At 49.3% G+C, this 27,953-nt stretch overlaps 9 protein-coding genes across 9 annotated transcripts; 6 read left to right on the top strand and 3 right to left on the bottom strand.

Annotated features, from left to right (window-relative positions):
• Nucleotides 1–632: 632 nt before the first annotated feature.
• On the top strand, nucleotides 633–1,903 carry PEX2_024930 (Short-chain dehydrogenase/reductase SDR; the record flags this gene model as incomplete). The annotated part of the gene is made up of 2 exons (XM_016739768.1): nucleotides 633–1,154; nucleotides 1,316–1,903. The coding sequence occupies 2 exons, from the start codon at nucleotides 633–635 to the stop codon at nucleotides 1,901–1,903; spliced, it is 1,110 nt and encodes a 369-aa protein (XP_016596530.1).
• Nucleotides 1,904–2,099: 196 nt separating this feature from the next.
• On the bottom strand, nucleotides 2,100–3,499 carry PEX2_024920 (rRNA-processing protein SOF1; the record flags this gene model as incomplete). The annotated part of the gene is made up of 2 exons (XM_016739767.1): nucleotides 2,100–3,440; nucleotides 3,497–3,499. 2 exons carry the CDS (start codon nucleotides 3,497–3,499, stop codon nucleotides 2,100–2,102), a joined length of 1,344 nt encoding a protein of 447 aa, XP_016596529.1.
• Nucleotides 3,500–3,721: 222 nt separating this feature from the next.
• PEX2_024910 (PCI/PINT associated module) lies at nucleotides 3,722–6,983 on the top strand (the record flags this gene model as incomplete). The annotated part of the gene is made up of 5 exons (XM_016739766.1): nucleotides 3,722–3,983; nucleotides 4,038–5,002; nucleotides 5,224–5,476; nucleotides 5,538–6,406; nucleotides 6,459–6,983. The coding sequence occupies 5 exons, from the start codon at nucleotides 3,722–3,724 to the stop codon at nucleotides 6,981–6,983; spliced, it is 2,874 nt and encodes a 957-aa protein (XP_016596528.1).
• A 481-nt stretch (nucleotides 6,984–7,464) lies between these two features.
• PEX2_024900 (TLC domain-containing protein) lies at nucleotides 7,465–8,820 on the bottom strand (the record flags this gene model as incomplete). The annotated part of the gene is made up of 2 exons (XM_016739765.1): nucleotides 7,465–8,217; nucleotides 8,341–8,820. 2 exons carry the CDS (start codon nucleotides 8,818–8,820, stop codon nucleotides 7,465–7,467), a joined length of 1,233 nt encoding a protein of 410 aa, XP_016596527.1.
• Nucleotides 8,821–9,491: 671 nt separating this feature from the next.
• PEX2_024890 (uncharacterized protein) lies at nucleotides 9,492–17,903 on the bottom strand (the record flags this gene model as incomplete). Its single annotated transcript, XM_016739764.1, has 1 exon — nucleotides 9,492–17,903. One exon carries the CDS (start codon nucleotides 17,901–17,903, stop codon nucleotides 9,492–9,494), a length of 8,412 nt encoding a protein of 2,803 aa, XP_016596526.1.
• A 772-nt stretch (nucleotides 17,904–18,675) lies between these two features.
• Nucleotides 18,676–19,374, top strand: PEX2_024880 (60S ribosomal protein eL27; the record flags this gene model as incomplete). Its single annotated transcript, XM_016739763.1, has 4 exons — nucleotides 18,676–18,682; nucleotides 18,740–18,795; nucleotides 18,969–19,305; nucleotides 19,367–19,374. The coding sequence occupies 4 exons, from the start codon at nucleotides 18,676–18,678 to the stop codon at nucleotides 19,372–19,374; spliced, it is 408 nt and encodes a 135-aa protein (XP_016596525.1).
• A 1,205-nt stretch (nucleotides 19,375–20,579) lies between these two features.
• Nucleotides 20,580–21,278, top strand: PEX2_024870 (uncharacterized protein; the record flags this gene model as incomplete). Its single annotated transcript, XM_016739762.1, has 1 exon — nucleotides 20,580–21,278. The coding sequence occupies one exon, from the start codon at nucleotides 20,580–20,582 to the stop codon at nucleotides 21,276–21,278; it is 699 nt and encodes a 232-aa protein (XP_016596524.1).
• Nucleotides 21,279–23,904: 2,626 nt separating this feature from the next.
• Nucleotides 23,905–24,532, top strand: PEX2_024860 (putative pathogenesis associated protein Cap20; the record flags this gene model as incomplete). The annotated part of the gene is made up of 2 exons (XM_016739761.1): nucleotides 23,905–23,955; nucleotides 24,041–24,532. The coding sequence occupies 2 exons, from the start codon at nucleotides 23,905–23,907 to the stop codon at nucleotides 24,530–24,532; spliced, it is 543 nt and encodes a 180-aa protein (XP_016596523.1).
• Nucleotides 24,533–24,953: 421 nt separating this feature from the next.
• PEX2_024850 (MAGE domain-containing protein) lies at nucleotides 24,954–26,146 on the top strand (the record flags this gene model as incomplete). Its single annotated transcript, XM_016739760.1, has 3 exons — nucleotides 24,954–24,977; nucleotides 25,030–25,375; nucleotides 25,458–26,146. 3 exons carry the CDS (start codon nucleotides 24,954–24,956, stop codon nucleotides 26,144–26,146), a joined length of 1,059 nt encoding a protein of 352 aa, XP_016596522.1.
• Nucleotides 26,147–27,953: the final 1,807 nt, after the last annotated feature.

Genomic DNA, 27,953 nt, shown 5'->3' with positions numbered 1-27,953 from the left:
GATACTGACTGTACTTTCCTGAGTTATCCACTGTCCATCACGAGCTGAATCAAGGGGCTCTGTTATTATCTCCTTCTATATGCTCTTTGAGCCAATTTTTGGAACCTTTCCACAGAGATAGCTCTCTGTTGTCCTTTCCGAGGGCACTTTGTTTCTCTAAGGTTCCACCTCTATTCATGTTATGAGCCNTTTTTTTTTTTTTTTTAGCAATCAATTTTTCAATCATGAAAGACATGCATGGTCGCAAGAAGGTGTGTAGCGTTAGATCCAATTAGAGCAATGCATTTTTGAGGTACCACAGATCTTGTTATTTATAGACCAGTGAATGTTATAGATAAACTCGGCTTAGCCAATGAATGTCTAGGTCAAATACCCTGTAGAATTGAGTCCACAGACACTTGATTTTCCTCCTTTTTCTTTCTGCAGGACATATATAAAAAATTGAGTTAGTAGTGAAACAGCTGGGATATTGTAAAACAACGCCGAGATCATTCTATAGATCAGCTTATCTTACTTATCAGCCCCGCAAAACCAAACGCGTCTCCAATCTCCCGAGCTCAGTCTCACTACTCCGTACACATCTTTGACATCTAATCTCCAGGAGTCAGAGGTACCCCAAAGCAGACGTTGCAATGTCACTCCCAAACCCCCAGTTTCTAAAAACGACAGCCAAAGTACCCCACCCAACCTCTGGCTCAACCAATCCACACGCCAATCTTCTGACAATCGACACACTAATAAACTTCCTCTCCAAATCCCTCCTCAACCCCTTCATAGCCTGGATTTTCGTTCTCTGCCTGCGCGCACAGGTAACGCCATCAACAGATCCAGTTTGGATCCTCGCCGTGAGCTATGCAACAGCCCTGACAGTTCTCTTCGTCGCGCGAGTTATCAACCAGCGCGCTGCCCACGGCATCCCGCGCACAGTCGATTTCGAGCATGAGGTTGTGGTCATCACCGGCGGGGCGAGTGGGTTGGGTCTGTTGATTACGCAGATGTATAGCATGCGCGGGGCGAGTGTCGCCGTACTGGATATCAAGGATGTTCCGGAACATAGCCGCGAGGAGGTCTTTGGAGAGGGTGTTGTGTATATTACGTGTGATGTTGCGGAGAGAGGTGCATTGGAGGTTGCCAAGGAGAAGATTTTGAAAGAGGTAGGTTCGCTTTTTTTGCTATTGGTTTCATTGCGTGACCTGCGATCACATATCATCCTACGATTACTACGGTTCTGGTGGTTGAAATGGTTGGACAAGTCGATTTTATAGCGCGCTATGGCTTGCTTCAATTGTGGTCTGATTCGCGAGATATTTTACAGCTAGGAACACCGACGATCGTTATCAACTGTGCCGCGGCCAGGATCAACGGCCTCTCCCTGCTTGATCTGCCAGCGGACGCATTCGAAAAGACCATCCGCACTAATCTCCTGGCGGCTTTCCATCTGTACCAAGTCTTCTTGCCTGGGATCATAGCATCAGAGAGTGGAGGAACCCTTGTCACAGTCAGCTCCGTGCTGGGCCAGCTGAGTGCTGCGGGGCTGTCAGACTACGCAGCAAGCAAAGCCGGGCTTAGCGCGCTGCACCGGACGATAGAAGCGGAAATTCGGGGTAACCCGTTGATCAAGACATTGCTGGTGGAAGTTGGGCAGATGTCGACGCCGTTGTTCGACTGGGTGCGCGCGCCGAACCATTTCTTTGCGCCAGTCTTGGAACCGGTCGAAGTTGCCCGGGAGATGGTGACAGCGATTGATAGCGGTCGAGGTGGTGTGATCAGATTGCCTATTTATGCAAAGCTCGTGAATTGGTATGCCGTGTTACCCGCTACGGTGCAGCGGGTTGCGAGATATCTGAGTGGAATAGATGCTGCTGTGACTCAAAGCCGGCAGACATCTGGGAAGACAGATTGATAGGTGGCTCGAATGGAGCTGAGCGGTGTATATTGGCATGAATCATGAAAAAGGACCCTTGTATGAGTCCAATCAAGATGTATTACAAAGCAGAGCGATCTGCTTGCTTAACATATTCCCCATTCGACCATAGTTTCGACTGCAAGTCTTGCTGCCGAGCTTGGTCGATGAAAAGTGATAAATCAAGTGAATTGATTTATTGCTCGCTGGCCAAAATCATCTTCTCACGCTCATGGGTTCTCGGCGCCAGGTTGCTCTTCTTAGTATGCTTGCGCACATTCTCCTCACGTCTCTTGATAGCGTTGAGCTCCTCGCGCTTGATTTCACCAGCCTTCTTGATAGGCTTAGGCACATGACGCTGGCGCTTGATGCGGCGAATTTGGGGCATGTGTGAGTACCGCTTGATCAGAGCTTGATCGTACTCCAACTTGGAACGTTGACGGGCAGTCTTGACTCCACTGCGGTCCGATGCCTTGGCACGCCAGAGACGAACATTGCCATCGTCCGATCCTGTCAAGACATACTTGTTGTCAGGCGTGAATGTTGCTGAGAAGACACGTTGCATCCGCTTTGTATGGTAGATGTCACGCGAGTGACCAGTTGATCGGTTCCATAGGCGGATTGTCCGATCATATGAGGCAGTGACCAGCTCTTCACCCGTGGGGCTGAAATCAACATCCATAACAGCAGCCACATGGTCCTTCAAGACATTCAGAGCACGGTCCATCTTTCTCATGTCGAAGATGTACGCGTTGTGATCCTCGTTTGCTACGGCAAAGTTGAACGCTTCCATTGGGTTCCAAGAAATGGCGTTAGATGCCAGTCTCAATGTCGTCTTGTGCACCGGCTGGGAAGTACGCAGGTCGTACATAATGACTGAGCGGTCCATAGCGGTCGAAGCCAGGATAGAAGTCTCAGTCTGGTTGAACGCAACAGATGTGATGGTGTCAACGCTGGTCGGCCAGTGCAGGGTTTGCGATGGTGTAGAGGAAGGCCGGGAAAGGTCATAGATAGAGATGACACCAGAAGCGGCAGCAAAAGAAGGGAGGGTTCGGTGATGCGTGACGCTGGTGAAGGCACTATTTCCGAGATAGGTTGCCATTGGTGGGGCCTCAGATGATGAGTTGTAAGGATCCCACAATTTAATTGTCTTGTCACTCGCACATGATAGAAGCTTTCGCTCCGGTGTCCAGCACAGACCCTTGACCATATTTTCATGACCTTGGGTATTCCAAACCTCGCCCTGAGTCGTCAGATCCCACACCTTCACCACACCGTCGCCACTGCCACTTGCGAAGCGTTCAAGCGAGCCGGGATCCTTTGCCATAGAGTAAACACCGTCAACGTGTCCGTTGCCCATCTGCGCTAGGAATGGAGCAGCAAACATGCGCTCCATCTTGATCGCATTCAGAGCTCGAGTGTATTCACGAGCCCGCTCAAATGGATGCTGAGTCGGGTCGAGATTCCGCGACTGGCGAACGACAGCGGACCCGGGGGCCTGCTGTGATGCCGTGGAGCGGGAGAGGGCTTTGATTTTCTATAGGTCATTAGCATTGCTATCCAAAAAACAAAATTTCAAAAAAAAATACTCACCATGTTGCTGTTGTGAAAATGATGTAGAAACGAAAAGAAAAATGCCAAGATGGAACTTTTTTTCTGTTTGATTTGCCAAGCGGGCGGTGAGAGGACGGTGAGCTGCCGCCAGCTTCAAGCTCCCCATTCGACTTGGTCATCAACCTCTCTTCAAACCGCCATCTTCTATTGTTCTCCTTTTCTTTAATTCCTCATCTCGTCGCTCGCCATTTACCGTCTTTTATCATGTCATCCAAGGTCTCGCCACGGATCCAAGAAGTCCGAGATCTGGTGAAGGAAGATCCCTCGAAAGCAGCAACCAGTTACCAGAAGATCCTCTCAGAGGGCCCCGGATCTACAGAGGCCTCTTCACGAGACTATGAACAGGCTTTGATTGGACTGGGCGAGTTGCATCGGGATGCGAAGAAGCCACAGGAGATCGCGGACCTCATCAAGACCAGCCGTGACACCTTCTCGTCATTTGCCAAAGCCAAGACAGCCAAGCTGGGTAAGTTGCGCGCCAAATCACATTTATAAAAACCGGCTAACTGTGTTTGTTTAGTCCGTCAACTTCTGGATCTGATTAGCGAAATCCCCAACACACTCGAACTCCAAGGCAACGTTATCCAATCATGCATAGAATGGGCTATTGCCGAGCGGCGATCGTTCCTTCGCCAGGCCCTTCAAGCTCGACTCGTTGCCATCTATATGCAGAAGCAATCCTATTACGATGCACTCACTCTTATCAACTCTCTTCTCCGTGAGCTGAAGCGCCTGGATGATAAGCTTATGCTGGTGGAAGTACAACTACTTGAGTCGCGTGTGTACCATGCCCTAGGCAATCAGGCCAAGGCGCGTGCTGCTCTGACGGCAGCACGCACATCGGCAGCCTCCGTTTACACGCCGCCGAACCTGCAGGCCGGTCTGGATATGCAGAGCGGCATGCTCCACGCCGAAGACAAGGACTTCACCACTTCATACTCTTATTTCATTGAGGCACTTGAGGGCTACAGCTCGCTCGATGAGGGAGATCTGGCCACGGCGACATTGCAGTACATGCTTCTGTGCAAAATCATGCTGAACTTGGTGGATGATGTCACACAGCTGCAAGGCTCGAAACAAGCGCAAAAGTATGCCAGTCCACGCCTAGAGGCAATGAAGGCCGTGGCACGGGCACATGCCAACCGGTCTTTGGAAGAGTACGAGAAGGCTCTTTCGGACTACAGATACGAACTGGGCAGCGATGTATTCATCCGAAACCACCTCCGTCGTCTTTACGATGCCATGCTGGAACAGAACTTGATCAAGGTCATTGAGCCCTTCAGCCGGGTCGAGCTAGACCACATTGCAAAGATGGTTGGGTTGGACACACAGCAGGTCGAAAGGAAGTTGTCTCAAATGATCTTGGACAAGGTGATCATCGGTGTATTGGACCAGGGCTCGGGGTGTCTGATTGTGTACGATGAGACGGAACGTGACCAAGCTTACGATGCTGCACTGGAGACAATCGAAAAGCTCGGTAACGTGGTAGAAGGTCTGTATACTAACCAGGCATCTCTTCTGGAATAGAAAAGATGGGATATGTCCAATGCAGTTGAGACGATGACTTGATAAGAAATAATCGAGACAATGCACGATCACACTCAATACCCATTAGAACTGCGCGTAATAAATAATCAACATGTAGCCTGCATTCTTATATTTAGCATCCAGCTATTCATGGGATGTCAACTGCAAAATTCAAGTAGAACAGAAAGTTTTGTCCTCTCGACTATGTTGTTCGCGATCGTCCGAAAAGGGTAAAGCGCGACGGGCAAAAGAATCGCGACCTCGCATCTCCGACATCTCGCATCTTTCCCCCCCCCATCCGTCATCCTCCCACCACCGTTTCGGTGCTTAATTTCTCCATAATGCAAGCTCCAATGCAACAGCACTATTCTCGGGCTATGCCCCCAAATGCTCAGCGATCTCCAGCCGCGCCCCGTCGCCCCCCAGGGCCAGGTATGTCCCCTTTCATCGGTCTCCACCCATTCGTCTTAGCTTTAATCTTACATCTCTATAGGTGGCGCAGTACCTGTTCCAATGCCACAGCACGCTGTTGCCCCCCAATACATGGCCTCACGTCCCATGCCCCACCCCAATGATGCTGCCCTTCGGCGCAGCCGCAAGCCGACCGACAGGAACCTCCCCGACGGCATTGAAGACGTGATCATCGGCGAGGGTGTTCAGCAGTATAAAAACCTTCGCGACTTGGAAAAGCGATTGGATGCCGCTGTTGTGCGGAAGAGACTGGATATCCAAGACTCTATCAATAAAACAGTCAAGAAGTATCGGACTATGCGCATCTGGATCTCTAATACTGTCGAAAACCAGCCATGGCAAGGCCCAGGCAACAACCCAGGCTCCGGTCGCTACAAAGTGCGCATCGAAGGACGTCTGCTAGACGATGAAACTGACCCTACGGTCCCCGACGAGGACGAGAAAGACGAAGATGCGATGGACCACGATGGAGCTGAGGAGGATAAGGCGAAGAAATCCGAATCCAAGAGCCAGCCCCAGCGCTTCTCGCATTTCTTCAAGGCTATCACCATCGACTTCGACAAGCCCGTCTCGGCAATCCCCGACGAGGTCAAGCCGGTTAACTGGTCTAAACCAAACACACACTCCAACACACCTGCGCCCCCGAGTGCCGAATTTGACAGTCTACAGTTCTCCCGAGCCTCACAGGACAACCTGAATGTCACCATCAGCCTTGTCCGGGACGAAATCCCAGAGCGATACAAGTTGAGCAAGGAGCTGGCTGAGGTTCTGGATGTCGAAGAGGAGACCCGGAGTGGAATTGTTCTCGGAATCTGGGACTACATCCGCGCCATGGAATTGCAGGAAGACGAGGAGAAGCGACAAGTGCGCTGTGATCATCGTCTACGCTCGGTATGTGCTTTGAATATTTGGTCTTTCTAAAACCCGCTAACAAGTTCTGTAGATCTTTGGCCGGGAGCAAATGTTCTTCCCCCAGATCCCTGAAAGCGTCGGTCCTCACACCAGCCCAATGGAACCAATCAAGCTTCCCTATACCATTCGCGTTGACGAAGAGTTCCACGGCGACCCAACGCCGACTATCTACGATATCCAGGTCGCAGTTGAAGATCCGCTACGCACCAAGATGATGGCTCTCACTCAGAACCCAGCGTACACAAGTGGCCTACGCCAGATCTCCTCGCTTGATGACCAAGTTGCTTTGATTGTCCAGGCTCTTACACACTCCCGTGCCCGCCACTCATTCTATACTGCTCTGAGCAAGGACCCGGCCAATTTTGTTCGTCGCTGGATCAGCTCTCAGCGCCGTGATCTCGAGACTATCATGGGCGAAGCTACCCGTGGAGGTGGTGAGGATGGTAGCGGACCTGAGTTCCGTTATGGCGGCGTTGATGGCCCCTGGGACTCTGAGGTTGCTAAGGAAGCTGTGCGGTACATGCTGGCTAAACCCGAAGCTGCGGCAGCTCGGTAGATTTTCCAGCTTGTCTTTTTTTTATTTAGCTTGCATCTCCACACTGCCAACCATTATGCAAGGGATATGTGTTGATGTATTCTTTTCTTTTTTTCTGAATTAGGGCGCTTGTGTGGTGTTCGGACTGGTGTAGCCGGGGTATGACAGGCAGGATTGAATTGTTTTGGAATCTGTTTTTTAAGAATCTGATACGATGCAATATGATTCCGGATATGTTTTAATTTTATTGTGTTATAATAGAGTCACCACGCTAGGCATTGTATCTCTGCCACCTAGTATAACAGAAAAAAGTCCGAGAGATTAACAAAAAAGAAACAATGTGCACGGAAGCTAACCCACAGAACTTCAAAGGGAAAGCAACATAGAGAGGATTCACAGATATCTCAATCAATCATAGAGCAAAAATCGACAAATGTGAGGAAACTTAACAGCCCTCAAACATAGATAGATTATAATGATAATCTGAACTCCCATCCAAACCTCAAGCACCAGACAAAGGAACCTTCGAGGCAAGCTCTGACTTTCGTTTCCGCAACTCCTCCCCGAGACCCGAGTCCACAGCTGAGGAGACCTGTTCCTGCAACAAGGAAAGATCACCCTGCATAATTGCGGTCTCCTGTTGCTCCAGCTTGGAAGCCGCCTCGAGGACAACATCACGCACAATATCCTCCTTGAGCTGCGCAGCCTTCTCTGCACTAACAGGCTCTTTCTTCCCCTTCTTCTCCCCAGCAGCAGCAGACTCGGCCGGAGTGCGGAAACGCTTGAGAACAGTCTCGACCATCTTGGAGAACCAGAAAAAGTTCAAGAAGTTCAAGATCAAGTTCGATCCGACGTAGGTCACGACCAGCCACGTCGGTACACCCCCCGCGGTGTATTCCTTGAATTTGGTGATCTCGGCGTTGGCGAGCACGCAGGCTTCGTTGACACACAAGCTACCGTCGCGGGCTGGGTAGAAGACATTTGCGTTGACGCTCATGGCTTCGGAGAGCGGAGCTGCGGCTGCGGACCAGGTTTGCTGAAGGGCATTCCACATGTCCCCGTATACCACGACGGTTTGCCAAGTGCCCCAGACGAGGCGGCAGGCGAAGAAGCTGGAGAGCAAGGCCATGCCGTTATACCATTGGGCGCGGCTGCCGGTCATGTTGACTTTGTCGAGGAACCAGTGGATATTGAGGAATGGGCTGGAGAGCTCGTAGAGGATGAAGGTCGGGGCGAAGTAGTTTAGGAATGGTCTCTGTAAACACTATGTTAGATGTGCCTTGAATTTTTTTTTATACATAAAAAAAAAGGCATAAATGCCGATGGTCTTCTTGATACTGATGGTATCGATATCAGGTAGATCGGAGAGGCAACTTACAAAGCCTAGACTAAACACCCACAAGGCGCTGATAGCATGGAAAAGCATGCCAATGCCAAACATGCGCACGTGCACAATGCTCACAATCAGGTCATATACAAAGTATCCCACGGCCAAAGCTTGAATGAGACCACAGGCACCTGTATATCCGAAGACCCGCTCCCCGGATGTCATGGAGCTACGCTCTTGATCGGTATACATGACCCACAGGGCAGCAGCATTAATGACAATGCTCTGAACAAAAGAGACAACATGGATATCCCAGTTTAGCTTCGTCCGGGGAGTGAGCTTGTTGTAAGACTGAGGGAATAGGATGGGTGACAGCCAAGGCGAGAGAACTGCATGGATGAAAAGGTAGAAGGCGAACGCTGCAATAACCTCATGAATATGGTCTGCAAGCGTCGGGCTGCTGAGTTGGATAGCATAGGGCTCTGTGAAGCTCCGCAGCCATTCTGGAGGCGGTGGGAAGGGGTCCAACATCGTGGGAGTTCCCCTCAACTAGCTATGATCACCCGATGTGGGGGAAAGCTGTTTGAGGTTCGGAGGTCGGAATGTAGATCTATATGCAGTTATGAGGGCACCCTATCCTGTCTATCATAGAGAAAGGAAAAAGGAAAAGGAATAGAAAACAAAAGAAACCCCAAGAACTCGGAATAGGGGAGAGATATGTAGCTCCATGCGAGAAGGGAGTAGTGAGAAGATGACTAGGTGAAGCTGGCCTCGGCGTAGCCTCAGGCAGCAGTGATTTGTTGGGGGTCACATGATCACCTGCTTCATTCGTCGGGTCAGGCTTGTATGTTGTGGACTTCTACCATGAGGAAAAAGGAGCATGAGGTCTACAAGGACTAATCAGGACTATTCATTACGAGGAACATTCCAAGCAGGGGAAAACATGACTTGTGATTCAAAAATATTACCCATGAACAACCTGGTGACCTTGACCACATAGACCTGTACAATCTAACTACATCACATGAGAGTGTTATGGGAGAGTAAAAAGAGAATCATCATTAAGCAATACACATTTATGGTCACAAAAGAAAGTCATTCAAGTCATCCAAGCACCGAAGCAAAACAAGAGTGGTATATGAAAAAGAAAGAAAACGCCAATGGCGCAAGCACCCAACTCCATCCAAAACAAAATATTTCAATCAAACTGCAACATCAGCGCCAAGTCCGCTGTTGTTAGAGGGAGCCAAGAGCTTGAGAACTTCGGCTTCGGCGGCCTCATTGGCCTCCCTGATTTGGCGGGACATTTCATGATCCTCATTCTGGTGCTCATCGCCAGAATGCTCTCCATCTTCACGTGCTGTCTGTGCGTCATCTTCTGACTCGGAGCCGTCGATAGAAATATCATCATGGTGGTCCTCGTGGTCACACTCTGTGATTGAGCTCTCCGCCACACTGTATGAATTTGTGGAGCTCACTCCACTAACACGGCGCTGATCAGTGGCATCTGTAACCGCACTGTCGACGATACTGCCAGAGTAGCTTGTCTTGCGCTCCGTGCCTGCATTGCTTGCGGCGTAGTTTGTTCGCCGATCAGTGCCAGCGTTGCTTGGGGCATAGCTGCGTTCGGTTTCGGTTCCAAGGTTGGATTCTGCGTAGCTCGTCTTACGGTCGGTAGGTGTGTTACTTGCCGCGTAACTGGTCTTGCGCTGTTGACTAGCATCTTCCGCCTCGCTGGCAAGCTCGTCCTCTTCGTGGAAGGGCTGGTTCTCTTTGTCGGCAACAGAAGTTGGACCAGCCCAAGAAGTCTTGCGAAGAGTGTTCGATTTGACAGAGTGGCTGCGCTTCAAGTTCGTGATGCCAGATTTAGCGCTCACCTGTCGGTCCACACCGCGGTTGCCTGTGACGTGACTTAAGCTAAGAATCCGACGTTCCTTTCCGATGTTGGGCTGCACAGCGACTGTGCCAGCTTGAAGCGAGGTCGGCATTCTTTTCAAAGCCATCCCGACACCATTGCCAAGCAGACTGCGACTGTCCTTGGGATCTTTGGCAGTGCTGGCAGTGCTCGCCACACTAGGACTGCGGGCGCCTGTGCGCGAGGAACGGGTGCTCCGGGTGCTGCGGTTCCTCTTCAGGTTCATGGCATGCGAGCTATTGGATCGCCCGAGGAGGACGGTACGAGCATGGTCGAGCACACCCTCCAGAATGCGTTTCTCAAGGCCATCCGCGCGATCCTCCATCTGTCGCATCTCTTCGTGGCGTATCTCTAGGGCGGTTTCAAGACCGGACAGATCCTTGCTGAGCTTGTTGTTTTGTTTGATCAAGTCTTCCTTCTCTGCTCTTAGGCGATGAATCATGTTCAGCATGGAATCCTTTTCTTCATGCAACCCAATAAGCTCCCCTTCCACTTGCTCACGCTGTGAGACTCTTCGTTCAAGGGCGACCGCAGCCTCCTCGGCTTCGCGTCGCTTTCGCTCCGTGTCTTCAGCGACCAGTACTGACTGGGCAGCGAACATCTCATTCATTCTGCGGGAGTTTTCCATGATATCCCTGTGCATCTCATCCAGCTTTGTCATCTGGGTAAGAGAATGATCGGATTCCGGCGGATTGAGAGGACGGCTGAGCAATGCGTCCAGTTTCTCATGAACAGGACCACTCCCGTTAGTGGCGTGGTCCAAAAGCTCATTGAGCTTTTCGTATATTTGATCATTCGAACCTGACCCTTGATCTAGAGCACGATCAAGCTTCTCGTGGAGTTGGTCATTTTTTGAGTGATCAAGCAGAGTGCTCAAAACCTCGTGGACCTTGTTGTTCTTGGCATGTTCCAAAAGATCGTCGATCTTGCTGTGTAGCGGGGTATCCTCTATGGCGAGTGTACGGACTGGTTCAGGTGGAGGCGGCGCAGGTAGCATTGCTGGGATATTTGCGGGCAATGCTGACAGTTCAGACTTGAAGTCCTCTGCTGATTTCTGTGAGTGATCGTAGTGCTGGCTGACGATTGTCAAAATCTCCTGCACAGATTCCAGAATACGAGGGTGGAATTCAAGAAGTTTGCTCTCCACTCGATCAGTGGCAGCCGCGGCCCTTTCGTTCTCGGCTTGAGATTGCTCCTGGTGCGATCTCACATCATTGTGAATGTTCTCCATTTGTTGACGGGACTGATCGACTTGTTCCATGAGAGCCTTCGTGTCCACACTTAACCGCTCACAGGTCTCATTAACACTATCACCCATGGCACCGATGACAAGCTTGATATCCTCAGCAAGACTCCTCGTACTCGTCAAAGATTCAGTGTGTGCCAGGTCTCTCTCTTCAGTTTCTGAGAACTTCAAGTGGAGGGACGTGTGCGCATCTTCATACTTGGTTAAGACTTCTGAAATCTTTTCGTCAATCTTTGTCCCAAGCTCAAGGATGATGGCGGCCCGCGTCTCATCGTGTTTGACCATTGTAGCGGCATCACGCTCCTCTTTTTCGACCTTGACTGCATCTTCCTCACCCCGAGAACGTTCGAACTCTCGGTTGATAAGGTCGGTCAGCTCCTTGATATTTTCGACGGTGGTAAAGCTCTCTGCTGTGATTGCTAGTGCTTCGAGGAGCTGCTTAAGCTCAGTTAGACCTTCGGTGCTGCCGTCAAGCTTGCTCTTGAGTTCGTCCCCAAGTTCACCGACGACAAACTTGGCTTCGTCAATTTTCTCGGCGAGACCGCCGTGCTCAACCTTCCGGGCATCGAAACCTTGGGCGGTCAATTCGTTATTGGTCTCCATCTGCTCTCGGAAATCGCAGACAAGTGTCGATAGCTCCTGGATATCCGTCTTGGTGGGGAGGGTATCCACATCGGGAAGCTTAAGTTCGTCGACTTGAGTCTTGACCTCGAAGATCATGGCTTCGACCGTTTGCAGATCAGATTTGAGTAATCTCTCTGGATCTTCCTCTTCCTCGACATCGTTGGTTTTGCTCTTCATCTCGTCTAGGATAACCCAGACATCTTTGATGAGACCCTCCAAAGTGCCGATCTCAGACTTTGTGGGAGCCTCGGCTTCGACACGACTAGAAAACTCGGCAATCGAGTCCTTGGCCTCTCGGATCATGGTCTCCAGAGCTGCAATATGCTCAGGAGTGGCGACCTGGTCCGGGGAAGGGAAGACAAGCTCATCGATCTGGGTCTTAGTACTCAAGAGTAACTGCTCGAGAATTTCAGTGTCTTGCTTCCGAGCGGTGTCAGCATTTCCGGCACTTTGTTGAGTACTCATCTCGCCCATGGCGAGCTGAATTTCGTGAAGCGCAAGAAGAACTTCATCGAGGTGTGAGCGCTTGAGGGCATCCTCGGTATCTTCTGCGGCACGAGGGGTATTCTCAATGGCCTCGACCTTGTCATGTAGCTGGGTTATGAGCACTTTGAGACCCTCAATGTCAGGTCCGATGCTGGGCTCGTTTGCTAGGATGAGTTCACCGCCGCGAGCGGTACTCGCATCATCCAGTTCTTTGTTAGATACACGAAGAGAATCCATTTCAAGCTTCAGGTCCGCAAGACCATCTCTGATAGTGTCCAAAATTTCGGAGCTGTCGAACTCAGTTGGCTTCTCCAGTAGTTTCTTCAGGTCGTCGCGAATCGAATCAATGCCACCTGTGAATGCATCGAGGAGCTCACTTGTCCCGGATAAGGTGCTTTCGTTGCCGTCTCGACGCGAGGTCTCTTCACGCAGGATGTCAAAATGCTCGTGCAGTGCCGAAATGATTTCGTCTTTCTCAGTACCGGGCTCGGCACGAACCACACTCATCTCCATACGCTCACGAAGACTCTCGAACTCCTGTTTAATGGTGTTTACCACTTCGTTTTCTTGTCCATCTTTGAAGGATGTATCTTCGCGTAATTTGTCGAAATGCTCGTGCAGTGCCGAAATGATTTCGTCTTTCTCAGTACCGGGCTCGGCACGAACCACGCTCATCTCCATACGCTCACGAAGACTCTCGAACTCCTGTTTAATGGCGTTTACCACTTCGTTTTCTTGGCTATCTTTGAGGGACGTTTCTTCGCGTAATTTGTCGAAATGCTCGTGCAGTGCCGAAATGATTTCGTCTTTCTCAGTACCGGGCTCGGCACGAACCACGCTCATCTCCATACGCTCACGAAGACTCTCGAACTCCTGTTTAATGGCGTTTACCACTTCGTTTTCTTGGCTATCTTTGAGGGACGTTTCTTCGCGTAATTTGTCGAAATGCTCGTGCAGTGCCGAAATGATTTCGTCTTTCTCAGCACCGGGCTCGGCACGAACCACGCTCATCTCCATACGCTCACGAAGAGTCTCGAATTCCTGTTTAATGGTGTTTGCCACTTCGTTTTCTTGTCCATCTTTGAGGGATGCATCTTCGCGTAATTTGTCGAAATGCTCGCGCAGTGCCGAAATGATTTCATCTTTCTCAGCACCGGGCTCGGCACGAACCACGCTCATCTCCATGCGCTCACGAAGACTCTCAAATTCATGCTTGATCGTATTGACAACCTCATCGCCGGCGTCATTATTGTGGCGATCAGCAGCCTCTCGGATAGCATCCAGAATCTCGTCTTTGTCTTCAGTGGCATTATTGCGAAGAAGAAGAGTGGTGATTGTTCCCCGTAGGTGTTCGAATTCTTTTTCCATGGCATCGAGAAGCTCAGGTGTATCGGGAATACCTCGCGGTGCATTCAAAAGAGATGTATCCGTAATGGTCTTCTCCATATCGGCTTGAAGAAGTCGGAAACCTTCTTTGACCGTGTCAATTACCTCGTCCTTGCCTGAAAGATCAGCAGCGGTAACCACGTAGGTTTCAAGCTCCTTGCGAACGATGTCGAGGCCATCCTTGATCGCGTCGAGGACTTGCTCGGTGTCTCTTCCACCGGCGGCCGAGTACTGCTTGAATTCTTCTTTCATCCCTTCGAATAAAGTCTGGAGGCGTTCCGTCATCTCCCCACCAACATTGGTATTAGCGGTAGTGATGGCTTCGTTGAGACCGGAGGTGATTGCCTCCATCAGGTCGTCCTGATTCAGCTCAATCTCCCGGGTGACCGAGTTCCCATTTTGGATGCCTTCTGCAATGGCAGTCAAAATCTCCTCACGTGAAATGGACGGCTCTTGGACGTTTGTGCTTAGTGCGGACTGTTGGCTGATTGTTGAGGCTTCAATGCCCTCAGCGATAGCACTCATGATTTCCTCCCTGGAAGCACTAGGCTGCCCATTTATGCCGAGCGAGGCATGAGAGTGCTCAATGCCCTCGACAATTGCATTGAAAATTTCATCGCGGGAGGGACTCGACTGCTGATCCTGACCCTCTTGCCCAAGCGATGTGAGAGCACGCGAAGAGGAGTTATTTGAGTTCTCAATGCCGTCAGCAATGGCGTTTAAGATCTCGTCTCTGGAGATATTAGGTTCTTGGCGGTTCGATGAGTCCTGCATGCCCTCCAAAATGGCACCGAGGATCTCGTCTCGAGAAACGCTAGGTTGCTCGTTATTACTGAGGGAAGACCGCGAGTGCTCGATAGCGTCCACGATGGCGCTGAAAATTTCATCACGAGAGACGGTCTGCTGAACGTTGGTACTGAGGGCTGATTGCTGCGCATTCATCGAACTTTCAATGCCCTCGGCAATGGCATTCAAAATTTCATCACGAGAAATGTTCGTGTGGGCAAGAGTAAGAGCTGATTGTTGAGCATTGAAGGCTTCATTGACAGCATTTATAACATCATGGCGGGAAATTCGTGGCTCATCCATCTCTTTGGCTGCAGTGAAATGGGCTTCGAGGCCATCGGAGACAGCACTGACAATCTCATCACGACCGAGGCCAGAGTCGTATGAATCCTTGCTCAGTGTGCTTTGTGCCATGGAGCCGGCCAATGCGCCAAGGATCTCGTCCCGGATAGAATTGAGTTGGCCGACGTTGTCTTCATCCAAAGACCTGGAGGTGCTGTGGTTTGCCATTGCTCCGATGACAGCTTCAATGATCTCATCCCGGATAGAATAGAGGTGATTGAGGTGGTCCTCATCCAAAGACTTAGGCTCTGTGCTGCTGATTGCGATTGTTCCAGTAATCGCTTCGAGAATCTCATCACGAATGGCGTACATATGTTGGACATGATCTTCGTCCAACTGCTTTGATCCTGTGCTGTTCTTCTCCATTGCTCCGGCAACTGCTTGAAGGATTTCGTCGCGGAGGGAGGTCAGATGACTGGCGTGGTCTTCGTCCACTGATTTAGAAGCCGCGGCATGGCTTGTCACTGCCCCAGTGACGGCGTCAATGATCTCATCACGAACAGAGTAGAGATGGTTGACGTGATCTTCGTCCAAAGACTTAGGCTGCATATTGTTGGCTGCCATCGTCCCAGTGACCGCATCGAGAATTTCATCGCGAATTGAATAGAGGTGGTTGATGTCTTCCTCATCCAGAGACCTTGAACCTTCGTTATGACTAGTCATAGCTTTTGAAACTGCATCGAGAATCTCATCACGCATTGAGTGAAGATGGCCGACGTGTTCCTCATCAAGGGATCTGGAGACAGGATCGGGCTGCTTCTCCAAGCATTCGCGGATGGTCAAGATGACCTCGTCCCGAGATATGCTTGGCGGTTGCTCGATTTGTGGAGGAATAAACTTCTGCATACCGTCCTCGACAGCTGCGAGAACCTGGTCGTACGTGACTGCCTGTTCGTGCTGGGGCTGGTAAGACTTGAGCCCTTCTTCAAGACATGTGAGGATTTCGTCTCGCTCCAAGCCAAAGTTGTTGAACTCGATTTCAGGCTTGTAGGTCTCCCAAGCTTCACGGACAGTCTCGAGAATGTCTTCTCTGTCCATTTCGGCACCTCGCGACTCGGGTTGAGGTTGGGGAAGTTCAAGCTCATCGAGGGCTTTTTTCACAACGGAGTATATTGCGGCACTATTCATGGTTGATCGAAACTCGGACAAGTCCGATGATTGCTGCCGGCTCTCGTTGATAGTAGCAGCCAGCTGCTCTTTGAGGTCGTCCAGGCTGCGGTTGACGATGGCAGATATTTCTTCTGGGCCGGCAGCTCTGGGCTGCTCCTCAGGCTCGTCGTTGGCACGTGAACTCTCGATCTCGTCTAATCGCCGGCCGAGTTCTCGACCCATGCCCAGGACCTCACCTCGTAGTTCGCGTACCAGGGACTTCACACCGTTGGTCATTCCACCCCCCTCGACGACGCTATTCTTGACACTCCTAAGAATTTCCAAAACTTCATCTGCATTGGGTGAAGAGGCATCTCCCTTGTCAGAGTTGGAAAGGTCTAGTGCACGTACAGTTTCAGGATCCACGGATCTCATTGACCCAGATCGTGTCCGCTCGGGAGAGGAATCACCAGATTGCATATTATCAAGATTGTCGGCCATGCTGAAAGACCGCACGAGGGCTTTGCTCGATGGGTCCTCTTTGACGAGGTTGAGGATCTCCTCGAGCATGACAGTGACTTTGTTATCTGCATCTTTGTCCGAACCGGTAGGTGCGGGTCGAGATCTAATTTCTTCAACAAGCTCCAAGAGCTTTTCCTCACCTTCCTTGGTTGCCATCTCGCGCAATACCTTTTCGAGCAAAGCGAGGGCTGCGGAGCCGTCGGAAATCGGGGCAGGTGGGACACAAGAGTCCCTATCAAACGCGAATGGATTGGGGCTGGGCATGCGAGGCACGGAGTAGCTCCTCTTCGAAACGGGACTATCCGGATCCTTGGGGTTAGGCCCATCACCACCCTTGAAAAGATTACTGAAATCAAACCTTGTAGCATCAGCGTCCAGGTATTTGGTTTTAAGATGAGAAGACAGCTCCTTAAGACTCTTGCGAATGTCTTCGTCCCGTGCGTTGGTTGCCGCCTTGAGGCTAACCAGGTCGGTGGCATTGTCTTTGCTGCGTCGGCTCAAATTCATCATCTCACGCTGCAAGCTGCTTGCAATGTCCGTGAGGCTGTGGATTTGATTTGATAGCGAATCCATGCTTGTATTTTTCGTGTGATGGGGTTGCGGCTCAAACGGCGCCGCGATCAATTTTGGCGGTTTAGAAGGTGATGGAGGGTCAGGCTCCAAAGGTAGCTGCATGTTTTGCAGGGCTAACATTGTAGCCGACGGCGGAGTACTTTCTCCCAGTATTGGCTTGGATAAGTAACGACTCGATACGGAGTAATTCATCTCCCGATCCGCGTCTTGACGGAGCGCTGGCGAACTGATCGACTTCGTAGGATCGCGCGGCTTGGCCGCCTCAATAATGGTTGCACGAAGAGGACGCTCTGGGGATCTGCTCTCAAGGTAATTCATGAAGTCGCTGCGCGCATCTTGTCGGGTATCTTCAGGCTGTAGTGACTGCATGCGCTTGTGGTGCTGGCCTTTGACCAACGACCTCTCTGGAGAGGAAGACTTGAGTGGCATGGGATTTGTTGTGTAAGAGCTCGGTGCATGTTCGCTGGGTCTCTCTGTAAATTTTGCAGCCACTGCCTGAATATTGGGAGAAACATTGGACCTCGTCGCGGGGCTCATTGGGCTCATGGAACGAGGATTCATTGGTAGCGGCGGAGGCGCACGCTCGGGATCCGAACTGTCCCACCTGCGTAGACCGCGTTTTAGCATTTGTTTGAAATCACCCATCGGGATCGGTCAAAGCAACAATTAGCAGGCATTAGATTCGGAACCTACATTGGAACTTTAGACTCGGAGTATGTCATTGAATGCCGGACCAATTCCCGGTCACGGGGGGCGTCCTTGTCTGGGGACGGCATGATATCTTCGTGAATGGATTGTCAAGATGTCTCAAAGAGGTATTGACAATATGGATGGAATGTATGTAGGGTATGTGTAGAATGCGTTCAAAGTAAAAACAAAAGCAAGGTCATCAAGGCTGTCAACACAAGGGAGGAAACGCTGGGAGAACAAAGCAAAAGCTAACAATCTCAGAACTCGGTGGAGGAAAGAAAATCACCGGGAGATCAGCTTGATAAGAGAAAAGCAAGTGGAGATGAGAGTTGTCTGGAGAGAGAGAGAAGAGCTACGCAGCCTTGTACACATCACTCATGGCCATCGCAACCGGGGCAACTACGATCGTCATGTAAACAAAACCTGAGTCAGCGAAAACAAGGCGGTGAGAATCGCTGGGTACCCAGGTGGGCACCTGCCCAAGGCTGGGCACCGATGGATGGATGACACATCAATTATGTCATCATTTAATCCGGGCCCAATGGGGAAAGTATCCAGAATGGGGCTAGTCGCCATCTGTCGGTAAGTCGACCAATCAATCCACAGCACACAAATCGCTACTGTGCCCTGAAACCCTCTACCTCACATCCGCAAAAACGAACACTTCGATCTTGACCGTTCCGTATCTCGACAACCACCCATCCTCGCCGCCCCCGGGACCTTCAAAATGAAGTGTACGTCTTCACCATTCGATTCCCCTTGCGATCTATATGCTGATGGATATGTTACAGTCATGAAAGTGGGCCGTGTGGCCATCATCACCCGTGGCCGCTACGCCGGTAAGAAGGTACGACAAGATCCTGATCCTCCCCGAAATTGAGCACGAGAATGGAAAGAGGCGGAACGACTTGCAAGCGAAAGACTCGATATTTGAAAAGAGCACAATGCAATATGGAGGAACTACGCGACAATGAAAAAAAAATCAGAGTGCTAATCAGGCATTTTTGTTCGAATCTATAGGTCGTCATTGTCCAGCCCGTTGATGCTGGCTCCAAGTCGCACCCCTTCTCCTACGCCATTGTCGCCGGTATCGAGCGTTACCCCCTCAAGGTTACCCGTGGTATGGGCAAGAAGCTCGTCGACCGCCGCAGCCGCATCAAGCCTTTTATCAAGGTCGTCAACTACAACCACTTGATGCCCACCCGTTACACTCTCGAGCTTGAGGGTCTTAAGGGTACCGTCACCAACGACACCTTCAAGGAGGTTTCCCAGCGCGAAGACGCCAAGAAGACCATCAAGAAGGCTCTTGAGGACCGTTACACCAGCGGAAAGAACCGTTGGTTCTTCACTGCCCTGCGTACGTTTGGCCCAGGATATATATATGCACTGAAAAACTCGACACTAATATTCCGGAACAGGTTTCTAAACGGTTTACTTGGGCGTTTTGTCGTTTTGAGCGCACGGGTCTAGGTGAAGGCGAGGTCGAAAAAGCCATCGAGCACATTCGGTCCCTGCGAGCATGGGATGGGAAAACATACACCATGGCTGGAAACAGATTCGTGAATGTATCGATGAACTCCAGTTTTTAACGGGGGCGCCACTTCCATACCTGGTGTCCGTCTGAATGAAATGGAAAATGAACAATTATTTCAAAATCAATGTTGTCTATTACCTCAAAACTGGTCGACATCTTCCTCTTTTCCATAGGCCAGGAACAATTTTGATCTGTTGTCTCAACACAGATCATTCCCACCCCAGTGGACGGCCTTGTAGCTATATGGTTTGCCCCAGGTCACTCAATTCCATGGTGTCATTGCTGCTATTGATGTCTCCATGTCCATCTGTAATGCACAATCGTAGTTCTCAAAAATCAGTTACTTTTGTCCTGAGTGGCAGTGTTGGGACGTCCTCTCTCCTAACTATGTAGTCAAGTCCCAAACACATCATCGTGTCAAAAGGGAAGACTGCATTCTCAAACTTCGAGGAACATATGTTAAGACATGCCCCCACAGGTCTAGGTCCTCATCAATGCTCAATGGTGCAATTATAGATTCTTCCTCCACAGTCCATATACCAAATGTGAACCCCACCCCCGCCAAGATATAACATAACATACCTCAGCCATGTGGGTATCACCGCTTGCAAAGTACTTGCTACTAGCAGAATTAAATGTTGAACTTATTTCTAGCATGTGTAGCATTGGTGCTTATGCTGCTGTCCCAATGACATTGCAGCTTTGACAGTCCTAGCAATCTAAATAAAGAGCCGCTTTGATTCCGAGCTTCCAGTGGACAACTGACACATCCTGGTCCTACTCCCCCTACTAAACAAGGGGGCAATGGTCTTTGAATGATATTCTCGATGTAATCTTCGATATCAGAGAGACGCATTCTTTATCTTCATTGTCTTCTTTCTATCTTAGTCTCCGTATGCTCAGACTTACGACCTTTCATTGATGGTTGATTCAATCCATACATAGTATTTATATAACCCTTCATCGGCTTCATCACATATAATCTAGTCACGGCTAAGCCATCATTTCACTCAACTACCCAAAGACCCAACACGGCACACAGTACATACCAATTGCAAGTCAATACATATCTCACCAGCTAGCATATTTTTGTAACCATGCCCTTTCATCTAAAAAGAATCCGCGAGGACGCCAGGGAGGAATGGATGGACAACGAGGTCCATCGATACTATAATATGCCCATGATAATCGTGCGAGCCAAGCCTCACATCCTGATGCACTGCAACGTGTGCCGTGACACTGCTTCACTTTTAAAGACACCGGTCAGTATCGACAAGTGGATTAACGCCGAATATTTCATTTGGGAGATGTCCGCACGGCTAGCTGACAGCGGCGTAAACCCACAGTGGACGAAGTTCTTTGAAGAACAATACAAGGAAAAATGGGTGCAGATCCAGGACGAGTTTGAGAGCATAGCCGATCTCCCCGAGAGATTCCTTCACAAGGTTCCGGTCCCGCCCTTCCAGGTTGCAGAGGTGAGAATCATGGCTCATAAATCCCCGTGTTACTGGCGACTCCGTGCGAATACAGGCCGACACATGATTTACACGAGCTTCTGGCATCTTTGGAAGTGGATTCTCAAAGCAGGCTCGCGCACTGTTGGTCCCTTTGATGTCGCTCTCAGATTACCATCACACACTCCTGTCTGGGAGGACCCTGTTGATCCTTGGAATATGTCTCTCTCAAACGGTCCCCCTGGTATTGTCAGCCGTGAGGATGTTTCCTATCTTCGCTGGGACGGCGCATGCAGTGATTCCGCCCCATTGGATTTCACGTGCCTCTCTGGGGGAGTATAGCGCGATAATTTTCCTCCAGCTAGCCGCGGCCGATCATGATCTACCCCAGCTGTTATTGACCTGCCTCAACGCATGCGAGACTCCTGCTTTTTTAAAAAAAAATAGCGGGAAGGTCCCCAAATAGGAGGATGAGCATCTTGACAAGTCCACTGAAATGCCTTAATACTTGCAAAATCTATTCTATTGTTGAACAGATGCATGATTACTCCCGCAGATGGGGGATATTATTTTCTGCGCCTGGTAGGCTTTGTTCTACTCTCTTATGTTTCTGGCCTAGTAGATACAAATACAACATACGGAGTGCATAGCTGTGCAATGGCCAAGTGGTTTCAGCATAAATCATATGACATATCAAGATCAAGGATATGTGAAACCAGGAGTCCCTTCCAAGTGGCATGGTCTAGACAACAAAGTGACCATAAAATACACCCACTAATGCGTCGTATCATCTCCGACAGCTGATTTACTTGGCACACTTGTTGACGTGGTATTCTCCTTCAGGGCCGATGTGGCTAACAACTGCCAAGCCATGGACAAAGCGCTTCGAAAATATTAGTTTCCTGCACAATTGATCACAGCAAACATCAGAACCTGTCTTCACCTAGTTTCATGTGACCATCACAAGCAATTGATCCACAAGGCAACATAATTGAATCCCTGATATTGAGCCAACACTAAATGACACCTCACTTTCGCATGTGAAATGGATATCTTCGTGCTCAGCTCACGGGTCACGGGCCTCCGCGACGCTAGATGTCCAGAAGGCTATAAGCGAGATTCCATCTTCGTTCCAACCGCCACCCGCAGATGTACGGGGTACTATGCTAAAGTAGATTCCTAGACTCGACTGTACGTTAAAAGTAAAAAGGGAGTGGCGTGCGTGCCACAATCCGAATCGATTTCCCACTACACAATATCCCAACAGCTCTAAAAGTGGCGATAGGTTGAATGTAGTATAGTTTTTGGGCGGGTATTCTAGAGAAAGTTTACAGGAACAGAAAGAGGCAAAGTTTGTACCTTGTAGTTGTTGAGACAACCGTTGCTGGTCAAGACCCACGATATACAGGGATCTGCATAATATAGTAGCTTAATCAAGTGGGTTGCCAGTCGATCACTGCAATTTGGTCGTTTACCTCAGCAAAAGGAAAAAGGTCAAATAAGAAAATAGAGGCGGGGGAGAAAAGAAACTTACCCCGTCCGGCTTCGAATCCCAATGCTCACGACTTTATTCAATCCAGTCGACATGTTCAGTTTTTCGATGCTGACGACAATGTTGGGAAACCTAGCCACCTCCCGGCTTACCCTAATAGTCATACCGATTATTCCGTACATACATTCCTTTGGCCGCAATAGGAACACAGCCGCTTGGATATGCACAAAGTACCAAGGTGCCTTATATGCCTCACATAAATCACAATAAATATCGTATAGCCATAGTACAATTTTCCTATCAAACGCAACCGTTTCATAGGGTCACATCAAGCGCCGCGATTCGGATGAATCCGCGACGAATCACTTCGTCCATCGCATACCCGGGACCGGGAGAACGATCTCCAATCCGGCCAGGACTTTGCACAATCTTGCCCCTCCTACAGCATGCATTTGGACCGGAAGCCATTACGTATTCCCGGCGAGGGTACTCCTTACAAGGGGCGGTTGAGGGGAACCGACGCTCAGGCCAATAGGTGGGTACATGACTAGCATCATTAAGGTAAATGCAGATGGGCTGGACTCACATAACCTAGAAGCTGAAACGTCAATCATATTCTGGCAGGTTTACCCCGATCAGCGGCCATCTGTTGCCATCTGTGGCCATCTGCGCCCATCTGCGCCCACCGTGTGGGTAGTTTTATAATAGGGTGCAGATAAGCAGTTTTGTCCAACGAAAAACGGTGGAACGGGTGAAAACAAGGTTTATCTTGCGAAGTCACCCCTCATTTGCGTCGAATCGATCTATTCTGGGGGTGAAAATCGAACCCTTGAAAGAACCCTGGAATGTAGGAAATGACGAGCCATATAAGATGAGAGAATAGATCATTGATAGAGATCATCCAAGTGGAACCACACGGCGTTTTTGCATTAGACCCGCAATCACATGCGAAAGTAGCTCTTATCAAAAATTCTTTTATGGATACTAGTATTTCAAGATTTTTGCAATTAAAACAAGTATATTTGGTATAGAATAAGAATTATTAGCCATAGGGTTTCAATTGCTGACAGTCTGTAGCGCATAGTGCCCAAAGTCAATGGCGCATTGGCGTGGAGGCATCTCTTAGGACCTAAGAGTGTTAAACCCCTTTTTCCTACTAGCAAAGACTCGGGGAAAAAAAAGAAAAGAAAAATCCAAAGTAGAGAAGTAAAATAGCCAACTGAAATAACTAACAATAAATGAAATAACTGAAATAATTGAAAAAACCAACCGACAATACAATGTATTGCACAAATGATGCGATTGCGGTAGGACCCATTGCATAATGACAGCGCAATCACATGTGAAAATCCTTTTTTTCTATACAACCCAATTAATTCCTCTCTCTTTCTCACTCTTTTTCTTTTTCTCTTCTGAATTCTTATTATACTATATACCACTCAGTTTACTATCTTTATGCCCCACGCAGAAGCCAAAATGGGTGAACCGGTCGTCAACGGCGAGAAACACTACTCTCAGTTCCTTGACGTAAGTATACCGCCCCACTATATCCCACCTCCAAAACGCAGAACTAGAGAATCAGCCCATACTAACTGAACATTCCCAAATGTAGCATCTTACTTCCTATCCCATCATCTCCGACTCTATCTCCTACTACAAGGGCAGCCCCTACGGAGCCAAGTCCCTCGAATTCGCCGACCAGGGCTACACCCGTCTCGCTAAACCCGTTCTACCCTACTTCTCCACTCCCTACAGCTATGTCGCTCCCTACCTAGCTCGTGCCGACTCCCTCGGTGACAAGGGTCTGACCCAGATCGACACCCGCTTCCCTATCATCAAGGAGGACACCCAGAAGCTGCGCGGCTCCATCTACAACCGTGCCTCGCTGCCTGTCCGCGTCGCCGGCGATGTCAAGCACCATGTCTCCGACATCTACGGTTCTGAGTACAAAAAGTGTGGTGGAGACGGTGTCTTTGCTTCAGGCAAGGCTTTTGTCACTACCAGTTTGGTTCTGTCGCAGGAATCGCTAGCTTGGGTCAGCACTTTCCTCCAGAGTAAGAAGGAGGAAGCCAAGGAGGTTGTCAATGAGAAGAACAGCCACTGATTTTAGATCTCTTTGACCTTTTGGAGCGTTCTTTTTTTCGTTCTTTTTTTTTCGTTTTCTTTTAGATAGAAAATAATACCTCATCCCTGCTCTGTGTGTGTTGCTTTGCCCTTGTTGTATTTAGTTCGCTTTTCCCAGATCCATCAATGTATGTTGTACGGAGTACCTCGACACAAATTTGTTGGATGTAAAACACTTGAATCTCTACTCCGTACCTATTTAGATGTTGTAAAGCATGCTCGTTCTTTAATAAATCATCAAAGATAGTCCTCGAACGAACCGAGACCTCAAAACGCATTTGCTGAAACAAAGAAGCATTGATAAGAGCCATGCACGGACCAACCCCAATGGGGTAAAATTGTTCTATCGCGTCGCGTCTCCCCAAACCCACCTGCAACTCTCATCACCATACCAAGTCAAAATGCCACTAAATCGCAAAAGACGGGTATGCAACCTCAAATCCATCAGTTTATCCACCAACTAACCTCAACCCCCAGAACGACGCAGGATCCGAGACCGAATCAACCCCAAGTGCTCGTCGGCGCAGACGACAAAGCGAAGAACCCGACTCATCGTCCGCACCAGAAAGCGACGATGATGGACCAAGCGCACCAACCAGCACCGATGCGATGGTCAAGAAAATGGTGCGACTCGCCATAGCAAGCGAGTACTCGCGGCTCCCGATTCGGCGCAGCGACATCAGCGCCAAGGTGCTGGGCGAGCAGGGCTCGCGGGAGTTCAAGCTAGTCTTCAGCCAGGCGCAGCGGGAACTGAAGCAGCGCTTCGGTATGGAGATGACCGAGTTACCGGCGCGAGAGAAAGTCACCATTACACAACGACGGGGTGAGTTGGATTCCGTCTTGCTTTTCTTTGTTGCAGACCCACGTTGTGTCTAAGTAATCACTACTAACATCTCATACAACAGCCGCGCAGAAAATTGAAAAGCCTTCCTCGGCTAACAAGTCCTGGATCGTTACCAGCACCTTGCCGCTCCCATACCGCTCCCCCGATATCCTCATTCCAACTAAGGCACCCTCCCTCTACATCGAAAGCACATACACGGGCCTGTACAGCTTCATTATCGCTGTGATTTTGCTGAACGGTGGTTCGCTGGCTGAGCAGAAACTTGACCGGTACCTGGCGCGCACAAACGCTGAAGTTGGTACGCCGGTTGACCCCACGGATAAACTGCTGCAGCGGCTATGCAAGGAGGGGTACATCATCAAGACGCGCGAGATGGATGGCGGTGAGGAGGTGATTGAGTATGTCCTTGGACCACGAGGTAAAATTGAGGTCGGCACTAGCGGTGTGGCGGGTCTTGTGCGAACTGTTTATGGGAAGGAGAAGGGTGATCATGCGGGCTTGACTCAACTCCAGAAAGAGGAACTTGAGGACTTTGAGGGGAAGCTTGGGAGGAGTCTTGGGATTGAGCCAGCAACCGTACAAGCTAGTGGGGTGGATGGTGCTAGCGATGTGGATGGGGATGCTCGAGTTAATGGGGACGAAGAGGAACGTGAGGCGCCGCGGAGCTCGGGGCCTAGACGGTCTTCGAGGCGTACCCAGGAAGAAGGAGAAGAAGAAGACTCTGGTTCTGAAGAATATGAGGAAGAGTGATTGAATAATCTTTGATTGGCACGCTGTGATAACATACATAGGGATACATACCACATGTAGGTATCTACAACTTAATACCCAAGATACGATAGGTCATTTACATACCCACGTTTGACCGATATTTACCTTTTTAATCTTAGTCTACTATAGTATCATGCATTGTAGACTCTTGAACGTGCCCAAGTCCATCAGGTGAGTTGAATCTTTGATCAAGGCCAATTCTTATGGAAGTGGTCTACGCTTAGCTTAAAATTTGAGTCACATCATAGAAAATATGTGCTACTTGTTGCTTTATTCCAGCTTTGCGCGATCTTAAAATAAAGCCATGCTAAAAGATTCTCACGAAGTAACTATGTAGTAAATGGTTTGTTCCATCTTCTTGGAAGGTTGCAAGTGACTTTCATAGATCTTCCAGCTTAAATTCCATTTTGTTGATCAGCCACTTCACTGAAAACTTAATCCCAAAGTTATTTGACCAACTCAATAGGCTCATCATGTCTAATACCAACTTCTTCCTTTCTTTGAGCACATTCTTCATCGCCAAACATGATACTAGAAAGCATCATATACACGTCTTTTGGAAGGAAGAAAGATTTGACCATAGAAAACCCCGTCTGCTCGGTATCTGTGTACACAAATAGTATCCCATACTTCTTCCATTCGTTATTGGTGACAGCTAGAAAGGCAGAAGAGTGCCCGCTCAGATCTCCACTTGCTCCTGCGTCACCAAGAGGTATTTCTTCCGTATCAATCTGGATATGTGTAGTAACGATATCATTGAGGCTCTTGCACGCAAAGTTGTTCAAAGGCGCTAGACGGACGAGATGTGGCCTTTCATTGCCCTATTTTCCCATCCACTCCTTGTCAAGCAAAGAAGCAATTCTCTCAAGCCCACTGGATATCAACCAGCGTGTATGATGCGAAAGTTGCGGGATCTAGGTTTTTATCGCCGAAGTTCCCAAGCCCCGGGAAGTGGGAAGGCAGGGAAAGGTCGTGGTTGATATCCATGACCCATGACCCGTATTCAGCAGAATAGAAAATATGATGTCTTTAGCCAAGCGAGGTGGTAGCTACATATAAGATATAATATAATACGAAAACCAGCTTTTATAACAACGTCATTCCTAGGCGAAACAACTTCACTTTATTCTTTAAAGAGTACTTTATACCTACATATGTACGTTATTACATAGATGTTCACAGAGCCACCTCTTCCCATCAGTCTATAATTAGTACCAGTCTATAGTTAGTCCTGGGAAACCTGTATGATTATTGACCTTGGAAGTGAACCTCCAGGGCTGCCAGGGCGTGCTCGACCACAACCAAAATGGTCATAATTAGTCAGTGATTATACAAGCATTGTGGCAACTTCAACTTGGATGATGAACTGCTAGTCTACTTCGTGTGATACCTTGACTGACACTTTGCTTCGTCTAATCCTAGTATGACGGCTATCTCTTCCACTGCCACCAACAACTATGAACTCCCCAACTGCAACGACCACGACCACTTCCCCTATCATTATAACCACAGAAGCTCAATGATAGCTCGAGCGCAAGTTCGTATATTTGGATTCGATTCAGGGTGGACTTAAAAGTTGACATTGAGATGGAAATCTAGACCAACTTGAATATATATACCTCAAAGCTCAGAGTATAACGCCATTGGGTTTTGGATGTTGAACACTCTGGTCATCATATTTCAGACCAATATTTATTCATTGGAGTTTTTCTTCGTTGAAATATGTAAGTGGACCATGGCATGTGTATAAATGACAAAATATATGTTTCTGGGTGATCAGATGCCC

This window comes from Penicillium expansum, assembly GCF_000769745.1.
Source record: "Penicillium expansum strain MD-8 chromosome Unknown contig66, whole genome shotgun sequence".
NCBI classification, from domain to species: domain Eukaryota; kingdom Fungi; phylum Ascomycota; class Eurotiomycetes; order Eurotiales; family Aspergillaceae; genus Penicillium; species Penicillium expansum.
The sequence above is the reverse complement of the archived record's forward strand: the minus strand, read 5'-3'. Positions and strand labels throughout refer to the sequence as shown.